Source organism: Ursus arctos, unplaced genomic scaffold (assembly GCF_023065955.2).
Source record: "Ursus arctos isolate Adak ecotype North America unplaced genomic scaffold, UrsArc2.0 scaffold_10, whole genome shotgun sequence".
NCBI lineage: Eukaryota > Metazoa > Chordata > Mammalia > Carnivora > Ursidae > Ursus > Ursus arctos.
Window position 1 is genome coordinate 31,970,704 of NW_026622764.1, and position 21,662 is coordinate 31,992,365.

At 36.8% G+C, this 21,662-nt stretch overlaps 1 protein-coding gene across 22 annotated transcripts in view; it reads left to right on the forward strand.

The window, feature by feature from the left end:
* KLF12 (KLF transcription factor 12) overlaps nucleotides 1–21,662 on the forward strand; it is a 413,801-nt gene that overhangs the window by 274,734 nt on the left and 117,405 nt on the right. For all 22 annotated transcript variants that reach the window (XM_026493403.4, XM_057308105.1, XM_048215555.2 and 19 more), the window contains one exon: nucleotides 466–1,012. In XM_026493403.4, coding sequence (XP_026349188.1) covers nucleotides 466–1,012 — 547 coding nt within the window. The remainder of the gene's footprint in view (nucleotides 1–465; nucleotides 1,013–21,662) is intronic.

The window sequence follows — 21,662 nt, forward strand, 5'->3', positions numbered from 1 at the left end:
CAGGATGGGTCGAGCCAATAACAGGAGTGCTTTTCATTAATTAAAATAATTATTATTTTAAATAAATAAGCTGTTGTATTTATACAGTTTGAAGTAGGTCATGCTTTGCATACTGCCCTTGTCTTTTAGAGATTTTATGTAACACTGCTGTTCATTTTGGGGTTCTTTGGCCTCTTTTCTCCTCCACGGAGCACCTGTTTCACTGGATTTTAACAACTGTGGAGTCTCTCCCAATAGGATGAAAATGTCTTTATAGCAGAGGCCTTGTCTTACACTGTTTTGTACTTTGTACTCTCAACTCTAATCACGATGACTGTCACAGAGCAGTTCTTCAACTATTTGGGGAATGAGTAGTGTCTCGTAGCAATAAGAGAAAAATTAATAAGCACTCCAGTCATAAATCTTGCCATCTATTAAATATGTGATTAACAAAGATCGATATGTGTCCCCTTTTTCTCCCCACAGTCTCCAAACGTCCACAACTACCCCGATATGGAAGCTGTTCCCCTGTTGCTAAATAATGTGAAAGGGGAGCCCCCGGAGGACTCATTATCTGTAGATCACTTCCAAACACAAACTGAGCCAGTGGACTTGTCAATCAACAAAGCCAGGACATCCCCCACAGCCGTTTCATCCTCCCCGGTTTCCATGACAGCGTCCGCCTCCTCACCTTCTTCAACTTCAACCTCTTCATCGTCTTCTAGTCGTCCAGCCTCCTCCCCAACTGTTATAACATCGGTATCTTCAGCATCATCTTCGTCAACAGTATTAACTCCAGGGCCCCTTGTAGCCTCCGCATCTGGTGTGGGAGGCCAGCAGTTTTTGCACATTATCCATCCTGTACCGCCTTCAAGTCCCATGAATTTACAGTCTAACAAACTGAGTCATGTTCACCGCATCCCTGTGGTGGTACAGTCGGTGCCTGTTGTCTACACAGCTGTGCGGTCACCTGGAAATGTGAACAACACTATCGTAGTGCCGCTTTTGGAGGATGGGAGAAGCCATGGCAAAGGTAAGGGACACAAGCAAAGCCTTGATTTATTTCAGCACTAGAGGTAACTGTGCCTTTATTCAGTGAGCCGCCCCTAAATCGGGTGCAAGTACCCCGCATCCAAAGAGGTTCTGTGCACAACACAGACGTCAGCTGATCAACACGGTTCAGTACGAAGCAACCGTGTGTTGGCATTGGTATTTGCTTCAGTGTTCTTTAGTCTGTATTTTTACGTATCGGGTCATTTAATGTTAGAATTCAAATGTCTTATTTTGCAAAATAAGGTTTACCTTCAAATGCTCAGATGGAAAGGATAATCTGTATTTAGCATAACTGCTTGTAAGTTGTGTCGCCATCAAAATAATTCTAAAGTTAGGTGTTTGACTATGAAAGCCTCATGTAGCTTGAGGTCTTATCTTAGTTTAAGTTGTTGGCATTTTAAATAACAGTATGACTCAGTATGATGGAATATTTCAAAATGCAATATTCAAATTCCCTTCTAGGATTTAGAAGGCAGGGAAATACTTTGCTACATAACTCTATTTAATAATACCTAGTTACCTAACTTTATGGCCGTTATGCAGTTGATCGTGAACTTGCTTTCCTACTTCTAAGCTCTTATTTTTTTTCTTTCAATTCTTACTAGAAGGAATTAAATAACATCATGCTGTCGATTTGTTCTTCCTTTATCATGAATCTACAAAAGAAGCAACACTTCTATATACATGTAAAATACCCATAATCATTGACTCATTCCCTCTAAAACTAAACACATATGCATGTATTTTGTCTTCAGGGCCAAGAAATGATGATTTATATTGTATTACTTTTTGCTTTGATACCATATTACTACTGAGGCCCGTCATTAAAATATGATTGATGAATACATAAACACTGCCTTCTCATAAAATGCTAGTACACGTGGATTTTTATAGTTCTTCTATAAGGTAGGATTCAATGCATAGAAATAACAGTTGATTGTGAAGTTAGAGAAATTTTTGCAAACAGACTCTGCAAAACTGCATCCATCTTTGGCAAGTTATTGTTTTATCTGCATCAAGTTTCTTCATAGCACAGAAAATGAATTTTACCTTCTCAGTGTTACCAAGTGAAAATATCACATGATTCACAGCACCAAGAGATTTTAGATTGCAGACTTGAGATGTAGACATTCTGTGCTTAATGCGGCGACCTCTGTCTTTTGTGCTATTTTGGGCAAAGGCCATGAACTAGTCCCACCACCATCTTAGTGAGTGGGTAGAAGAAAAAGAGTTATAAAGCAGTTTGGTTTTTTTTTTTTGGATTTTACTTTAGTTGAACCCCCTCTGATGTTACTAACACTTCTGATCAAAAGGAGCTAACCAATTTGAATAATAACGAAACTGAAGACCACATTAGGTATTTATTTTCTTTCATAATTTAAAGATGTGTTCACAAATCTTTTAAGAATTAGGAATTAAAGCGAAAGTGGAGCCTTGCATATTGCATTACTTTATATATGTGCGTATGTGTATACCGTAGAATCCAGTGCTTGTACCATACCCCTTATGGGAAATACTGCTTTAATTGTGAAGATGATTGATGAAGATTTTAATATTGTTCATGACACTTTTTTTTTTTTTTTTTTTTTTTTTACAATTTTGATCTAATGAAGGAAACAAGAGTTATCTTTTATTTGACATTATCCTTTTGGGGAGAGGTTATTTTTATTTAAGGTGATTGCTATAGAAAGTATATATATATTTTTTATAATAATATTTTTTTATTATATTATGTTAGTCACCATATAGTACATCCCTGATTTTTGATGTAAAGTTCGATGATTCAGTATAGAAAGTATATTGCCAAAATTTAATTTTCTGGAAATTGTGTCTCTGTAGAAGAACTTTGTTACGACTCATGCTATAATTTGCTCTCAGGTGTATTTGTTAGTTTCATGCCGTGTTTTTTACTCAGCAGTTTTCTCATGCCGAGAATAAAACTCGATATAATCACAAAGCCCCTGGACTGTGAGATGGATATTAGGAGCATGAGATTCAGGATGAGGAATCTGAGTTAGACTTAGTCCTCTCACTTACAGCTTTGGACTGGGAAGTGTTCTTCAAAGAGTAAATGGGGATGATAACATCTATCCTTGAAGATTATTGAGGAGATTAAGTAAAAGCTTAATGTCTAGGTTAATCAACTATCAATAAAATGTTTGCAATTATTTATTATTATTTACCTCCTCCCCGAAATACTCAAAGTGGTAATGTTCAGAAATTTTTTCTCTGTCATATAAAAACAAAGTTGGAAGGAAAAAAACATACTGAATTTACAAATGAAAAACTGCTTCCGAGAAGTTAGTATAGAAATGCTTCTCAGCGTTGTTACTGCAAGTTATAGGGGATGAGAGTTTACTATGAGAAATTATCTGGAAACATCCCATGTTTTCTATTTTTATTAGTTTGTATTATGTTTTTATAATCACCATATTATACAAATATTGCTATAGCATTTTATAAGGTTTTTTTATTGTTTAACTGATTAATTAGATGATGATAAAAGTGTCTAGTGGAGGAGTCTTGCCTACCTCACAGAATGAATAAAAGAAAGGGCATTTTAGTAATTCTTCAAGCCTTTATTTTGCACATAAGCAGCTGGGCACTGGGCCAACAATGAAATGGCTAAGTGATAAAGGGAGCCCCAGTTCCGTTCCATGTAGGACTTGTATATCTGCTATGGTAAGCAAAAGAAAATATGATAGGGGAGTTGGATTTTCAAAATGCTAATAATAAAATTACAAGACTAACTCATATAAATGCACATGATTGTACTGGCTAATTATTTTTAAAGTTGTTATAACACATCTGGTCTCTGGTAGAGAAACTGTTTACCTTATCTATAATGTTACACAAAGACCTGTGTACCCATCCATGTTTTAAGATGACGTATCACGTGAATTGAATCATTTGTCCATTCAAGTATTTATTGAGCATCTGTCACGTACTAAGTATTTTATTGGTCCAAGGACACAGTGTTGAGCAAAACAGAAGCTGTTCTATCGCAGGTGCTTATAGTCTACTGGGAAGTATCAACATTAGACCAAAAAAATATATATATATATATATATATATGATTAACTGATAATTGTGGACATTCTGTGCTTAAGTTGGATTAAAACATAGACTACTCATGGCTTTGCCCAGGGGAGAGAGTTTAATTATAACTGCATATGGAGAAAGTTGTATTTGATAAAAGTATTTTCACAGTCGGTATTATATATGGTTAGAAATGTTTTCGCTGTGATGCTCAGAGGGGGTGGTTAGGGGTTGGGGGATGTGGTAGGGTGAAATGTCCATATGAGTATGCTTGACTAACAACAGAAGGATGTGAGAAAACTTTCCAATGAGGATAGAAACTCAGCCCATCCAAGTATTTAAAGAATATTGGTCTAAAGGAATGGCAAGTTGTTAGCTAGCTCTGTGCACTGACATATCTCAGTTTGGCCTTGAATGTACTATGTGATCTGAAGAAAAACAGCATGATATTCTGGAATGTATAGCAAACAAACACAGTTTAGGCTAGAGCTACGAGAGGGAGGATATCAGAGAGGGTCTCCCGGGGAAGACATTTTCCCTCTTGATACCAAAAGGACGAAGTAACAGTTAGCCCCCAAAGTGGTTGTGCTGAGAAATGGGAGCTCTCTGTGTAGAGGGAACAGCCAATGGACTGATCTTGCCCGAGTTTTGTTACTATGTAACCTGAGACACATTATTTATAAACAAGACCCTAAAGGGATTATTTGACCTCATAAAGGAGTTTCAGTCCAGCCCGGGGGAAGTTCTTGGTACATTTCCCAGGAGATTTTCGTTAGTTTTTACAGATACTTAGTAGCAGAAAAGCATAAGGGTCATAACAAATCACAAGCAAAGTTGTTCTTGGTTTGTTACTGCCTGGATGAAGGCAAGTTTTGGAATATCCCCTCCCTTCCCTTCCCTTCCCTTCCCTCCCTCCCTTCTTTCCTTCCTTCCTTCCTTCCTTCCTTCCTTCCTTCCTTCCTTCCTTCTGACATACTATATGCCAAGTAAAATTCTGAGGCTTGAGGTTCCAAGATGAGCAAGTGCCTACTGTAATGGGCCTGACTTTCTTGTGAAAGAGGCAAACAATTTATGTCAGATGGTGCAAGAGCTATGACCAAAAATAAGCCATGATAAGGGGATGGGAAGTCAAAAGAGAGGAGTGCAGTTTTAGGTATAATCTGGCCTACCCGAAATGTAAGCTATGATAATAATATCTGGGGAAGACCTTTACAGAAAGAGAGAACTGAAAGTTCAAAGACCCCGAGGCATGAAGGGTGCATGGCTGGTGTGACGAAGAATTACAAGGCAGCTGGTGGAACAGGAGGGGAATGAGCAATGGGAGAGCAGTGGATATGAGACCAGAGGGGTGAGTAGGTCCAGATAATGTATGGCCTCAAAGAACATGGTTAATTGCCTTGTTTTTTTTTTCCTAAATATGGTGGGAAGCCACTGGATCTGGACCTTTGAGCAGGAGAGTGACATAACTACCTTTTACATTCTTCCTTTTGCAAGAATCACTGAATCACTGCTTAATGAGGACTGAGAATTGGGTATCTGGCAAGGGTGTAGTTCACTGGTGACACTGACAGTGTGTCAGTGGAGTGGTGGGGACAAAGGACTGACTGAAGTGAGTTCTCCTTCAGATGGGAGGTGAGGAAGGGAAGACTGAAAGTCTGGACAGCTCTTTGGAATAACTCTGCAGGAAAGAATTGTGGTAGAGAAATGGATTGATAGCTGGAGAGACTTTTAGGCTCTCAAGGGAAGGATTTAAAAAGAGGGAGATATTATAGCCATTTGTATGATATCAAGAATAATCCAATTGAGAGTTGAAAATGGGTAATTCTAGAGAGGGAAGAACTGTAGAAGCAATGTCTTTAATTGCATGTTAGTTGCTTATATTATACTGTGGTGTGTATATATATATATATATACACACACATATATATATATATATATATATATATATATACACACACACACATATATATATATATATATACATCTGCAGTAATTTATCTGAATTCAGAAGTCAACTTACTAGATTGACAAGAGTTTTTAGGAAAAAAAAAGATACATGATGTAAAGTGAACTAAAATACAAAAACAGCAGATAATCATCTCGGGTTGGTAATGAAAAGCAAACAAATGAAAGTTCAATAAAATTCGGGTCCATCAAGAGTTATAAAAATGATACCAGAATTAATGTACGATCAAACATTTCTCGTTCATCACCTAGTGGAAGGTATAGAATAATTCAAAATAACCCCAAGATACTTTGCATTTGTCATTTAAAACTATTTTTTGTATCTGAATATTAATGAATGTTACATTTTAGAAATTCAAAATACTTAAAGAACAGCGCCATAACCAGTCTGTGAAAATCCAGCTGATGAGCTAGGGAAAAAAAAATGAACTTATCTCCTCCCTCTCATACCTGAGCTGGTCCTTTCTCCAGGTAGCTGAAGGAACAGATAATAGCACCCTGATGCCCAGGAATAAGGCTCAAGCAAGGAAGTGATTGATCAGTGGCTTTGGAATAATGAGAACTGAAAAAGCCTGCGGCAGCAAGGGGGGCAGATTTCCTTGACCACTGTCCCATTCTTCTGTCCATGTGACCATCATAAAATAGGTTGCCTAGAAGCCAGAGTTCAGCTCCAGTTTCCTATACAGCCATATTTTCTTCCATGAAAATGCAATCCCAGCAGCCTGGTCTACCAGAATTGTATAAAACATATCTATTGCATTATGACTCTTTATTGTAAAGGTGTCGATACTTGAAAAACAACTTCTTATGGGTTATGAGTGCAATATTCCAGACTTAAAACAATGATGCTCTCAGATCCTTGAGTAGAAAGTGCTTTTTCCCCCAAGATTTCTGACTAGAGCATGTTGATACCACTGTTAAGAAACCAGCCCCATTTGGGCCTGTAATTCCTTTGGTCATCTTTTTTAAGAGTGTTGTGGTTTTTTTTATTATATTTAGATGAAGTGAAGAATCCTCCAAAAATATACCTTATTTTCATAGCACTCATTCAGGAGTTTCAAAGGGATGTGGTCGTGGGCAAATTTGAAATACTCACACCCCATTTTCTTCCCTCCAGTCTGTTGCTTTTCTCAGCAGCCAACAGGAAGAAGCCACAAGTGTATTTTTAGTCCTGTGCCATTTCTATTTGTGAGAGGAAATATGGTCACTGCAGTGATTGCTGCCGAGCTGGGTGGAGAGAAGGACTCTAGCTTTGGCTCCTCCTGACCGTTGACTGTGGCTGTAGTTTTCTCGCATGAAACTCCCCATCCCGGATCTCTGCTTCATCCATTGTCTTCTGCTGTTAACTCTCTCACTTGTTGGTGTTACGGATGCCCTATTCCAGGTGATGGTCCTTTCGCGAACTCACTTCCTCCGCCTACCTTCCACGTGCCTGTCCTCTTTTAGCTCACCGTTCAGTGGACTCCTGATGTCATCTGTCCATGTGACCAGAATCGTCCCAGGCAGCTGACCTATGCTTGTGTGTAGGGTTGTCTCTGCTTCTTGAGTGACTGAACTACGGCAGCTTCCTTTGGTGCATTTATTCTTCGACATGCTTTGTTATGAGAACGGCCAGATTTAGTTGATGTTTTAGGCCTCCATTTGGTTTTTGTTGACAAACCGTTTAGTTACTTACGTTCTCTCATTAATTTTTTTTTTTTTTTTTAATGCTGCCTTTTGGGAAGTGGGACTGGAGTGTTGCTGACTTTTGGTTTGCTCTTCTTAAATCTTGACTTGATAGGACGTGAGTGTTTCAGTGCTATCATCCTAAAGCAAAGGCAGGAACTCATTCAAGAGTGAGAAAGCCAGTCAGCTAATATTAATGAAAAATTAAGTTTTAAATAGGAGTTCAGAATATTTTATGGAGATGCATGGGTCATTTGTTGTTCGTGTTTACCTGATTTGCAACGTGAGTAGAAATTTATCGGGGTTTTTTCACTTCCGCTCATGCACAAGAGGTTGAATAGCTTCCTCCAGAAAACTGGCTTCTTGGGTTCTTGTTCCTCTGAAATACCTTCAATCTGTTAATTTCTCTGCTTCATCTGGCATAGACTGGTTTAGGTCTAAGATTTGATGATAATAACTGTCTCAGAGAGGAGACAGAAGTTGTCTGTATCATGCTAAGAGAATTAGCAGAAAAGAGAAAATTCTAGGTATGCTCCTTGTAATCTGTAAAACATCAAAGAGTGAGTTTAATTGGCTTTTCCCCGCTCACACAGTTAAATATTAAAGTACAAAGCACAAAAGAAGAGAAAAAGGAGAACATAAGGACAGAAGATGGAATCCACATTTAGAGAGAGATGATACTTCACTCAGAGGTAGATATTACTTAAGGAGGTGAAGATCTAGGTGAGAAAAATCTATTAGAAACAGTAGTTAAAGCAGGAGTTGAACAAAATGGTCTCTGTATTCATTCTGTTGTAAATTGTCAGCCACCACACCATTTTAACCTGTTGGATAAGTTCCCCCTATAATAAAAAGATTGAATTTATGTTTAAATCAATATATGCTTAAATGTGATATTTTCCTAATAAATACTCTGATGTAGTTGCTACATTCATTTTTCACCACACCTGAGAAGTTTCTCAGGTGATATTTAATACGTTGAACATTACATATTGGATTTTTGAAATATAATATCTTTCATTTCTTTTGTGGTTTCATTTTTTAAAGACAAATTTTTTTCTTTCCCAGAAAATATAAAGTTATCATATATAATAAATATAAAAATATAGTTCTTGCTTACGTATAAAGCTGCTAATTTTACATAGTGCAGGTGCTATTATGCTACAAGGAAATTCTTTATCTATTAGATTGTGGGTATTTATAGAATTATTTTGATAATATTTGGATGTATATACTTACTGCAAGAGACCTTTGGAAATCTGTCCATCTGTGTAGCTAAATATATCTGCATATCAAATGACCATTTTATCCAATGACTGGAAAGACCTATAGGAACAAATGAAAGAAGGAAGACTACAAGATCCCAGAGGGAAACTCGGTCCTAGAATCATTGCTAGCACCATTTTAAATTAGCCTCTTAATTACTCACAACCGTCTGGCTGTGCTTTTTGTTCCCTATTTGTTCTTATTCCCTAAATTCTTTTTCTTTTCCAGACTATAGAACTATTTTCTCAGCTCTTTCTCTTTGCCTGTTTTCCATTGTTAATGGAGAATTTGATTAACTGGTATTCTACTTTGTGTTCTTTAGAAAAGAACAAGTTGATCATTGTCTAATAAATAAAAGAAAAGCTACCAATTTACAGAGTAACAATCACACACTGGATTTTTTTCCCAGCCACTTTTTATGGAGGAAATGCTACCCTGATCATTGGCCAGTTGTATGTGGTTTTCAGGACCGGGTGGCTCCACCATCTTTTTTCTTCTATTAATTCATTTATTCAACAAATGTTATTGAACTGATCATATGGCCAAGAATATTCCCTGCTCCCAGCTATGGAGGATTTTTAAAATAAAAATCCTCTTAAAAGCTAGCTTTAGTGTACAACACAATGAAGCAATATTGCTCATACTGTGGGATTTTTTCCTATCGAATCTTGAAATTATTTTGGTAGCTCATAATGGGCAATTTCAAAGAAATTAAATAAAATGGAGACTTTTTTGGAGTATGTCACCCAAATAAGTATTATATCATGAAACTTTTGTTCAGTAACCTATTTATTTACATACATGCAAATGTGGTACTATGAGAGAGAGAGAGAGTGTGTGTGTGTGTGTGTGTACCGAGTCATGTTGAAATATGCATTTCTTGCTGTGGTTCCTGTCCAGGAAACTTGAAAAAGACTACATTGGAGTTCTCACCTTTGCCTCAGCCCCATCCCTCTTCCCCTTCTCCTTCCTGCACCTCCCTCTCAAACTATCCACCTTGGTGCCACCTCTTTTCTCTGCCTTCTCACTCTTCGCCTTCCTTCCATTTGCTTATTTTCTCCCTTCTTCTGGTTGTCCTTCTCTATCTCCCACCACCCCTCACCATTCTACCTACTTTTGACACTCAACTCCCTTTTCTCTTTCATAGCTCACCGAATCACTTATCCTAGGACTAATGTAGTATTATGGAACTTAAGCCACTTGTGTTGTAAATGACGGTCTTTGTACTGCCATCTAGTGGTAGAATTTTAAAGCAATGCAAGAGTCCGTAGTCTAGTTACTCTGATGGCTCCCAGATTTTCCCAGCTAGTTTAGGGTTGTGAGGGAGTACAGTGAATATGCCCTTTTTAAGTAAAACTTGAACCTAATTTTCAATTATAACTTACCTGCTTCATTTTTAGAGCCCTAGTGTGTGGAATATTTTTTTTTTTAGAAAAGACTATATTTAACTTGGACCAGAAAAAAAAAAAAGGAGCTCCTACTCACTTGTCCCACTTTCCCTCTTGTGTATTTGTATGTGACTTCTGTTTAGTAGAAATTAAACACGACTTTCTATGTATCTGTGCTTAGTTTTTTTTTTTTTTAACTATGGTTTATGTTTGTTGGATAAATGGAAACACATATGCCAACTTGTGTGCTAACAAGTTTTGCTGAATGTCATAGAGAAAAAAAAATAAAAGATAGATGGAGAGTCATTTTCCACACAGCAAGAACTCAGGAAGACAGAAAATAGGAGAATTTGGTGAAACTGGAATAACTTGGAGAATTCATCAGAGGAACTACCTCCTTAGTTAGCTAGGGGCTTAGGAAAAAGAGGTTCAGTAGAAACAGGGTAGAAGTAGAAAGATAATCTCATGATCTATGGGTTTCTCAGTTTCCTGGGGGAAAGAAAGACTTAGTGGGAGAGTAAGCTGTTCTGTTGACAAAAACTGCAGTTGTTTATATTGTTATATATGTTTATATAAACGTATGTTTATATGTGGTATACAGTGTTATAAATCTTCACTTCTAGATTAAAATAAATTGGGGTCTCCCAAAATCCATGTAAGCTTCAGTAGCTACTCTTTTTCCAACACACTGCATCGTGCCTGATACTAGTTAATGCTCAATAAATATTTATTGGTTGAAGATATGAACAAATTAATAAATTAATGTAGTCTGGTCTAGGTACAAGGTTTCATGTGCGATGCTTAGGAGTGCTGTGGCAGTGTTGGTCTATAGACCTAAACCCTAACCATAAAAGGTGATCTTTCTCTTACATGGTAAAGGAGATGAAACAACATAAAACGATAACCGGCAAGGCTCCCCCTATCCTCAGTCTGGCTCCTGCCACCCTTTCACGCCACTCTGTTGCCGTTCTACCAGATACGTCTCAAGTCCCAGCTACAGTTTCCACGGCTTTTCGTGATGACTGTTCTACCTTTCCCCGTACACTTTCCTTTTCATGGAAGACCTTTTCTTTCTCTGGCAAAACACCTGGCAAAAAAAAAAAAAAAAGTCTTTTTTTTCCCCTAGAAAGGGACATATTAAATTATAAGGCAATTTATTCCATATATATGAAATTTTATGTATGTGTGTTTATATATATATATATAGGCTCAATATATTTGGTTCAACATGTAATATATAATATATAATTATATTATGATATCTATATAATTCAGTGCTTTATTGCCTTATCCAGCGTCTGATACACAAGAAACACTAAGTGTTTGCAGAATAAATGAAAACCATTCCTAAAGATGTTCCTATTTTATGTCATTGGGCCATCTGTAATTCCCTGGTGTTCTTGCGTACGTTGTTTCTGAGGTTGTCTTATTTCATGGTACTTAATATTAAAGAATGATACTTGGTGGTACATTATAGATGCTTGCTATGATTTAGATTTTAATCGTTTCTGGAGTTGAACCCCTGTGGGTGAAAAGTGTTCTTATGACTTCGAAACGATCTTAATGAAAAGATATTGCCGTGTGAAAATTATAGTCCTTATTTATTCTTTTACCCTCAGGTAAAATATTTTACCTGTGAAACTAGAATAAATAATGGCTTTGATTGGATTCAGGCAATTAATAGAGTCTGCTATAGGTTTCTTATATAACAGTAACACCAATTTCATTTCCTAGTCAGGATGAAACAATTATACTTCCTACCCACTGCAGTTAACTGCGTCAGCATCATAGTACCATAAAATCTCAATAAAATCTGAAAACTGTGGAGTATGGATAATCCCACTATAAATTGTAATAAAAATTACCCCTCCAGACTCTATATTCTCTCCATTAAGTTCATAGACACTGTCTCTTTGTACATAAAGTTTTATGAAATAAATCGACCAGTTCTCCTGTCCTTACCAGATAGCAAGCTGTTTTGATTTAAAAGCTGATAATGGTACAATCAGATTTTGGTGTTTGCAGTGCATTTTAAAAACATAAATTTCATCTAACAAACCTTAAGTAGAAGGAAAATGCTACTTTTATTTGCACTATGCAGTGAATATTTCTTTGTGAGAAAGAATAAATGACATCTTTCCTGTGGTGGGCCTATTTGTTGCAACCATAAAACAAAGATTTGGCTTCCTTCCACAGATCTCTAATATTAAAGGTATATTAAGCAAACCCAAGCACAAATCTGAAACAGCTCTGTCTGAATTGTTTCAAATCCTCCGTGTTTAGAAGGAATTGTCAATTTTGTGATTGCATTTTTGTCTCTCCACGCTAAATCCAAGGGCTCCCCAATCATCTCTGGTGTGGCCTTTGTCAGGAGTGGATGTTTTAAATCAGTCCTCTATAAACACAGAGCCCTTTAAAACAGAGGAACCCTTCTAGAGACCTAGGTTGTAAATCCCCAGAGAACATGAATTAGACCCTAGAGGAAGTCATACGTTATAATGAAGGTAGTGTAGGTGGCATTTGAGGTCGAAAGTTAAAGAAGCATAAGATTTTGCTACTCAGGGTAGAAAGAAGTATTCCAGACCAGGAAAAGAGTGAACAATGAGGGCCGAGGATGGAGGGTCCATAAAGAATGAAGAATAGTGTGGTTTCACTGAATTGTAGGCTGTAATGCACTCACACACACAGACCTGCATGGAGTATAAAACACATACTCTTGCATGATATATACTGTGAATTACTTACCGGAGAGGATCTGAGATCCTTTCTCTGAAAAAGAAAGCCTTTTAACTCTTAGTTTAGATATACTTCTTACATTCTTTGTGAATATGATTTTCCAGGCGTGCATAGAGAGAAACTAGTGAATAAGATCTGCAAAGGAAAAATAGCCAAGAGGAATATTTCTCTATTTTTATTTTTATCACTTGGGTCCCCTGAAGTGTTGTCTCATTAGATGTTTTTTATGTTTTCCGAGTAGCCACAAAAATTGTGTAGCATTTCACTTTCTGTAGTTTTCCTTAATATAAGAAAACAGGTCTCCTGACTTTGCATTGCCAGTCTACAAATGCTCGATACCCTCTATACGCCATCCCGCTGCCCAAATTAGGAAACTCCCTTTCGTAGGTAGGCTAAGAGCAAAAGGGGGCAGCTAACGAAGCAGGTGTCAAAATTATTACTAAAATAAGAACTCGAAAAATCACAGCAAGGTCTTTTGGGATTAGAGTAAATAGGCTTACCCAGCTCTTTAGTCCTTGGAGATAATACTTTATTACAGCACAATAATTGCTTTTGAAATAATGACCATTAGCAATGAAGGAAAGGTTAAATTATGGTCAGTCTATTTGAAGTAGGCAACAAAGAAAGTGTGTAGTAAATCTTATACAGATATTTATTAAAAATCATTTAAATAATTAACCTTTATCGAATGCCTATATGTTCTTTGGGCTTTACATACATCATCTTTAAGTCTTAACAATAACCGACGTGTGCGTATTTTATGGCCTTCTTCTACAGAGAAGGAAACTGAGACTCACGTTCCTTCCTCTACTCCTTATAAGGGCACAGCTTCTTAGTGATAGAGTCTTCAGTAAAATCAAAATTTCTTAATACTCTAAAGCCATTTGCCGTACCTGGACTTGATGCTTAAAGAGGTGTGCCTTAGTTATGTAGAAAATCTGTCATTATTAATCCAATTCCAGATTTCTTCGAATTAGATATATTGTATTTTTAAATCATTTTATTTTTTGTCAAGGTTTAAAATGTGTTATATATGAAATTTATATATCTGTATCTGTCTGTCTGTCTGTAAATTGCATGAAGTAGTTCCATGTTGCTGAATATCGGCTTCATGGTACTGTATTATGTATTTCCATTTCCCCAGCATCTTGCAGCATGAAAAACAGCCTCGAGCTGTAGGTTAACATTTCTAGGTGTAGGGAAATTTTGTCACAGTGTGGTTCACTGAGTTTCAGGGATCGACATCTATGTCATTTTTAGACATATCTGGTCTCTGCCTGGAGCTCTCTTGAGCCGAGAATTAGTTCGACAGACATGTACAACACAGACATGCCTGTTCTATCTTGCCTTGGTTGGATAGTGGTTATTTTCTGAAAAACACAAGTGGAAACCACAAAATAAAAATACAGCCTGCATTTATTATCACTGTTATAATTATATTTATTTTTCTTAGATTAATGAGTTCAATAAAATTCCGAGCACTAGCCAATAGCTAATAATCATTATAACATTACAGTTTTAGAATTATCCTAGCTTATATAGCAGATGTTCCAAAATGCCTTCTTTAAAATTGGAAAATAAATTCCATAAAATGTGTGTTTGGTTACAGAGAATAGCTTCCTAGTAAGATCTGACATTTTCCAGTTTTCGTTTCTCTTCAGAGTCCCAAATAGTATCTTCTCTGTGTTTTTGTAGTTCTCATTTTCTTAGGTTTATCAAAGAGTAAAATACCTTATATGTTGTCCAGAATTGATTGGCATCATGATATGGGATAGCAGATATTTTCCAACATATTCTCAAAGTCATGGTTATAATGGAATAGAATCCATTTATCATCGTACAAATGAGCACTAGCTGGTGAGGCACTGCTTGCTTAATGGCATTGTTGTACCCATTGGTATAATCTACAGTGATCAAGGTAGTATAACCTCCAATTACATGCTTTATTATCTCATTATCCACCTTGCAAGTAAAATAACTACTAACAGGCCCGTTTCTTTCCTTCCTTGGCCACTTGTGATCATTTTTTATAGTAATCATCATCACAAGCCCCTTATACTGAAAAATAAACCCCCTTGCAACTATAACTTAAACCAGTTTTAACTGTATAGTTTTGCATATCTGATATAAATGGAAGATTACAGCTCTTTCAGTTTACAAGTCTAAATAAGCCACTGAATGATTTATAGCTATTTTTCAGTGTTGAGCTCTGTATTTCTAATTATGATAAACATCGAGAGTAGAATTATCCTACTGACAGCAAACACCATCACAGACTCATATTCTACTTGTTAGGATTGCTCAGACCATATCTGAGTCCAGAGGAGATGTAAGGAACATCAGCCATATTAGAACTGTTTAGCCAGCGATGGCTCGTTTAGAGAGATCTTGCATTTTTGTAAGGTACAAGGTGCAGTGGCCGCCTCATGTCTGGGCATGTTAGAGGATACTCAAAGAAGAGCTTGGTGTTGTACCTTATTTATGCATGGATATATAAATACTATTCACATATATATTCACATTTAAAAAATGATACCACCTAGAACTGTCATACTTTATAAACTAAACGAAATTAGTTGACTTACTATAAACTTATTCCCTATGTTATACCATTTAAATGGAGAAAAAGTTTTCATATTTAATATTTAAACAAATGGGATGATTATAGCACCCATTTGTTCTCTTTCTTGCTTTCTTTTTCTTTTATCAAAGCCAAAAAAAACTTTGATCTGTCAGTACTGTTACTGAACAGTAATAAAAACATTTGAAATTAAAAAAAAAAAAAAACTTTAAGCCTCATTTTTTTTAGCCTTATCCAGGAATCATCCAGTGTTTTCCTTTTTATTTACTTATCCATTTGATTCAGTGCACATTTATGATTTGGCTGTCATCTGTACAGTGCTCAGATGCTATGCAGAAGCTCATAGTTGAGTGAATGGAGGAGGCAAAGCAACTTTTATGAGAAGCGTTCTATCACACAGACAAGTGTAGACCCACAGAGGTAGGTCACAAAGGAAAGACCACAAAGCCTGGTAGTTGGGAGGGGGTGGTGATGATTCAGGAAAAGGATATTTATCACAGGAAAGTGTTTACTTGCATTATCCACATAGATATGAGGAAGGAAAGGCAATTATTTTGAAAAGGTGCAAAATCCTAGAAATATGAAAGAACACAGTGCATTCTGGTGGAGTTCTTATGTGCCAAGTCTATATTAAGTGAATGCTACAGGGAGACAGAGACAGCTTGTAAGGTGGTGGGTTATCATAGGCAGGCAGGCAAGAATTCCTAAAGGCCTTGCAGAGGCAGTAGGAATGGAAATCTGATGGACAGAACTTGTTGACCAATGGATGTCGAGGACAAAGGAACAATTAATACCAGATAACTCCCAAGTTCTTGTTTTGGCAACTGCCACATGTTGAGAAAGTCTAGTAGAAGAATGTATGAATTGAAAGACAGTACTGAGAATTTACCCAGAAAACAACATAAAGAGGAAACATTGACAAAAACATGGAAGATGCAAGACGTGAATTGACGTGTTCCAAATTTTATCTGAAAGGACATCTATAAACTAGGAGTAGATAGAATGTGTTATTCAGAGAAGCAATATGCAGAGAAATGTCTGGGAACTTTGGAAAATTCAGGAAGCTGTGAATCTTAGAATATAGATGAATCAGTAAAAATAAATCCACATCGAGACACATGGCAGTGTAATTTTCAGGCATGAGTCATAAAGAAAATCTCAACAGCTGTCTACAAAAGAATTAAAGAGAAACAAAGACAGTCAACAATAAGAAAAGCCAGAAAGCAATGCAGTAGTCTTTTTAGAAGACTGAGTGAGGGATACTAGAATTCTGTTCTCAGCTAAATTCAATCAACAGGAAAATAAAATTTATTTCAGGTGTATATTGGCTAAGAGCTTACCACCCATACAAATCTGAAAGAGCCAAAGAATATGCTTTTGAAAATAACCAACCAGCCAAACAAACAAAACAAATGGAAAGGTGAGCTTAGAACTGGTTTTAAAAGTAGGGGCACCTGGGTGGCTCAGGTGGTTGAACAGCTGATCTTGATTTCGGCTCAGGTCGTGACCTCAGGATCCTGGGATCCTGCCCTGCATCAGGCTCCACGCTCAGTGGGGAGTCTGCTTGAGGATTCTCTCTCCCTCTCCATCTGCCCCTCCCCCCACTCGTGCTTGCTTGTGCACATGTGCATACGATCTCTCTCTCTCTCAAATAAATAAATCTTTTAAAAAAGCGTAGGTAAATATCTGCAAAAGGAAGTAAACTTTAATTAACTCTTGGTGGTGAAACATGAATCAAAATTCTGAACTATAATGAAAAAACATGGGGAAGGTGGGAATATTCCTTGGGTGGTTATCACATGCTAAGTCTACTTGTGTTTGAGAAGAGAATAGATACACAGAATGACTTTAGACTTTAGAAAAATTTTAAATGAAAGAATGTAAAGAAATCTCTAATGTTAAATGAAAATAAATTGTAGGATATGATCTTCTTATATATGGTTTTTAAAAGAGCAAAACTGTATTCATTGTGCATTGATACATATGTAGTGAAAGCATAAAAACTTACATACACCCGGATACTATGGAAGAAGGAAACAAAATAGTAAAATAAAACAAAAAACCAGCTTTTTCTATAATATTTTACTTTTTTTAATGACCTGAAAGAAATACTGCAAATTTTTTTTTTTAATCTTTTGGGAGAATAAATAGGTATGAAATTCCATATACGTGGGGGAATTTTTTTCAAATAAAGGTGACATGAAAGAAAAGCTATAAATAATTTATCTCAATTTATAAGCAAGTTTCTGAGAAAGAAAATACCAGATCGTGTGTTGAATGGCTCTTCAAATTTTATCTTTCACATCAATCCTTGTTGGGTGGGAGAGGCAATGGAAAGAAAACATTTTCAGGATTTGGGGTGGTTGAAAGAGAAAAGGGACTATAAATGCTGAAGCATTAATTTGGCCCCTGACATCTTATTTAATTGATAATATAAATGTGGTAGACACCAAGGAAGATCTTTCTCATTAGCATGTGAACTCGCATGGATTATAATGAACCACCCTGGCCTCTCGGATCCCCGCTCGGCCTCAGGGACAGCTCATGCTTGGTGCTGAGGAGGTGACTTGGCAGCTTTGGTTAAGGAAATCAGCATAAATGATGTTCAGAATGCATATTATTAAAGCATTATAAATTTTAGAAGTATTCCAAACGTAAATGTTACTGGTTTTTACCAATGTAAAAAAAATCTATTTTTCTTTATTACCGTGTTCAAAGAAAACAGTATCAAACTTTGTGTTTAACACCTAAATAGACTGACCTCAAGCATCATCCAATCCACCAGACATTTGCCTTAGGAAAACCCAAGACCTCACTCTCCATGATAGCCCTTATCTTCAGAAACTGGCTCTTCTCACAGAACCTAGATGGGCTTTCATAGAGAAGTTAGTTGTAAACCCAGTTCAAAGTTAAGAAAGCAAAAAAGACTAGCGTGTGCTTCCTCTGCCCTCTCTCAATACAGCATATATTATATGGTGTTCTCAAAATACTCATGCCACCTGGCCTGTCTCTAGGCAGAATTACAGCTTTGGCCGTCTTCTTCCAGAGTCATTTCTGGAGACTGTACCACCTGCCTGTAAGCGCTCCTTCCCAACCTATGTCTGGGGCTTGCATCTCTGAGCTCAGGAAAGGGTCTGAGCAAAGGAGTCCTAATGTGACAGATGTACCTGAAGCCAAAGGAAGTATGATGCCAGTGCCAGGTGTAGGGATCTCATCAGTATTCTCAGAGACTAGGTAATTTATCCTCTCAAGGGGAGGGAGGTGGTTAGCAAAGTGTCAAAATAACGTCTCTAAAAACAAGCCAGGAAACAGAACGCATGCTTCTCAGGGATTGAGGGAAACGAATAGAATTATCATTTCTTACAAAAGCATACCAAACATAGATTTGGTATGGAAAACACTTTTAAGCCAATTTTACAAAGCAAATTTCTCTCTTTGGAGTTTGCATAAAATTAGGACATGAACTGGCACATCCTTCCACCTGGATTGAAACAGAGAAAAAAATGTAGCAATACTTGCTTTTTGGCCCAAAGATATATATACAGGTCATTTTTGATTACTTATTTACCCCAGGATAGGATAACGCAAAGCAACACGTTGGAAAGAGAAGAGTCAGCACCTACTTTTGCCCTCATAAAGAAAACTTACCTTCCATGATTTTAACACAGTAGACACTGGCATTCACAGGTGTAACATCTAAGATTTCTGTGTTTCTCAAGTGTCCCCCAGAAGTCTGGTGTGTACTACAGGTGTTTTGCTGAATTACAAGTTAGAGTCATGTGATCGTGAAATTCTGAGCTTCCCAACTACAGGATTTATCTCTGTGCTGCTTCGTGCCCTCTGCTTGTGGCCCACACAGTCAGGCTTGGGAGTTGTTTGTGGGATAGGGCGTGTGTGTGGGTGTGTGTCAATTACCCATCAAATGAGAAAGAGAACTTTCATAGACTTTTTTTAATGTGATGTGAGGGTGTGCACAAGAAATCTAGAACTCCAGATGGAAATGTGTTACAGGGTGTGAGGACAAGGGTGCATGTTCCTGCAGCCAAGAAAGAGAAATTCTTAAGAAGAGGCTGGAAGTGGCCGTGAAAAGAGATAATGAGCAGCCTTGAAAGCTATAAAGAGATTCAATGGCATGTGTAAATAATTCACAAATGTGAGGATTTTTTTATGGTCTTAGAGCATATCTTCAAGAATTCCAAGGGTCTACTGTATGGCTCTAAGAGGACAGATGAAATCACTATTACATAATAGGACTTACTTTTAATTTAGCTGGTTTAAGGATATTCTAAAATGAGGCACAGAGAGCAAATTATTTGAAGAGGGAGGAGGGCAACAGCAACATTTATTCTAAATGGGCCACAGTAGTTTCGCTGACAACTTTTTTTGTTTTCCGCGTGCCACAGCACCTACGACATGGACCATGACTCAGTGGTCCTTAAAATTATTATAGCAGATGTCAACCTGTGTCTTGAAAGATTCCATTTTATCCAGTCTACGAACCAGAAAACACAGATAGTGCAAAAAGACCAAGTGAAATAAGAAAAGTGAATTAAAAGACCATGGATTGATGCCTAAAATCATCTCTCTGCATTACACATGAAAATGAGTTTGGTGATTTCATTATTTACTGAATGCACTCACCACAAAATCACTTTATTATTATTAACTATTTAAAACCATCTCTGCTTAAAGTGGATTCACTTTTGAATAAATCAGTTGGGGCTGGTTAGCTTGGATTTTGAGAAGTTGTAATGAATTGACAAAATGGAAAGGAACAGGAAATAGTGGTGTAGTGATATTTCAGAGGGTTCCTAGAGTTCAAGGCTCTTAGCTGACCCTGGAGAGCTGTATAAGGTACCAGACATAGTATAAAAGCCCACTTATTAATGGAAAATTTTATGAACTCTTTAATCACAAAAGCCTTTTGTGCTGTAAGACATACTTCCAGTGAACACAAGACAATTGTAAATCTGTGTTCATTTTCTTTTTACAAACAAGAAAAATAGTTTTAGTCATGATTCTTTAGAAAAATGAAACCCTGGTTGCTGTAGTGATTATCTCAACAAACATTAATTTTGAAGCCATATTTTAAATGACTGAATTCCATCACTGAAGTTTCCAAGCAGTAACACATATTATAGAGATGATAGGTATGTTGAACTATTTAAAATACTTTCCTAAAAGGAAAGAAAAGCCTGTTAAATGTAATTTAGCTAAAAAGTGAAAAAAAATTATGAACATTTCTATTCCTATGTCATTCACTGGCCTATTCAGACCCAAAATAAAAGTATCTAAATCTTCCCCGAGTAATAGAAATTTAATGATTGTGACTCCCCCCTCCCACAATGTTAATATTAGAATATAAGCCAGAATGTGATTTTTAAAATAAAATGTGATCTAGGTGCTTTCATCATTATATTGCGGAATCTTTTGCCGACTGAGAACCACTGTGACCATTTCAAACCAGAGACCTGCATTTATTACCATATTATACTTTACTGTGTATGAGAGTATAATTGAAATGGCTCTCCTCTCAAGGAGTACACAGAATCATAAGGTATAGAAAATGAATATATGCTTAAGTATAATTCAAATTGGGAAGTGTACAGGTGCCATAAAAATATATAAATACAAAATATGGGTATTTTTTGAAAACAAAAGATTGTGTTTCATTAGAAAATGAAAGGAAGCTTCCTGAAGGAAAGTATCATTCTGTAGGAGGGGTAGATTCTTGTTGACTAAACCGTGGGTGGAAGGGAATGGCCAGATACAGCTGGATTAAGGAAGGAGCCTTGAGGGTAAGATGCATCAGAGTTCCAAATGACAAATGAATTCTGGAATAATTGGAGAGGGCTGTCGAACCTTATTTGTTAGATGGTGGGGAAAATTCACGGTTTTTAAATAAGGAATCTTTTGAAGAATACCCTGCATCTATTCAGTTACTGGAGAAATGCTCTATGAGATGAATGGATGTAGTGGTACCTTGAGAA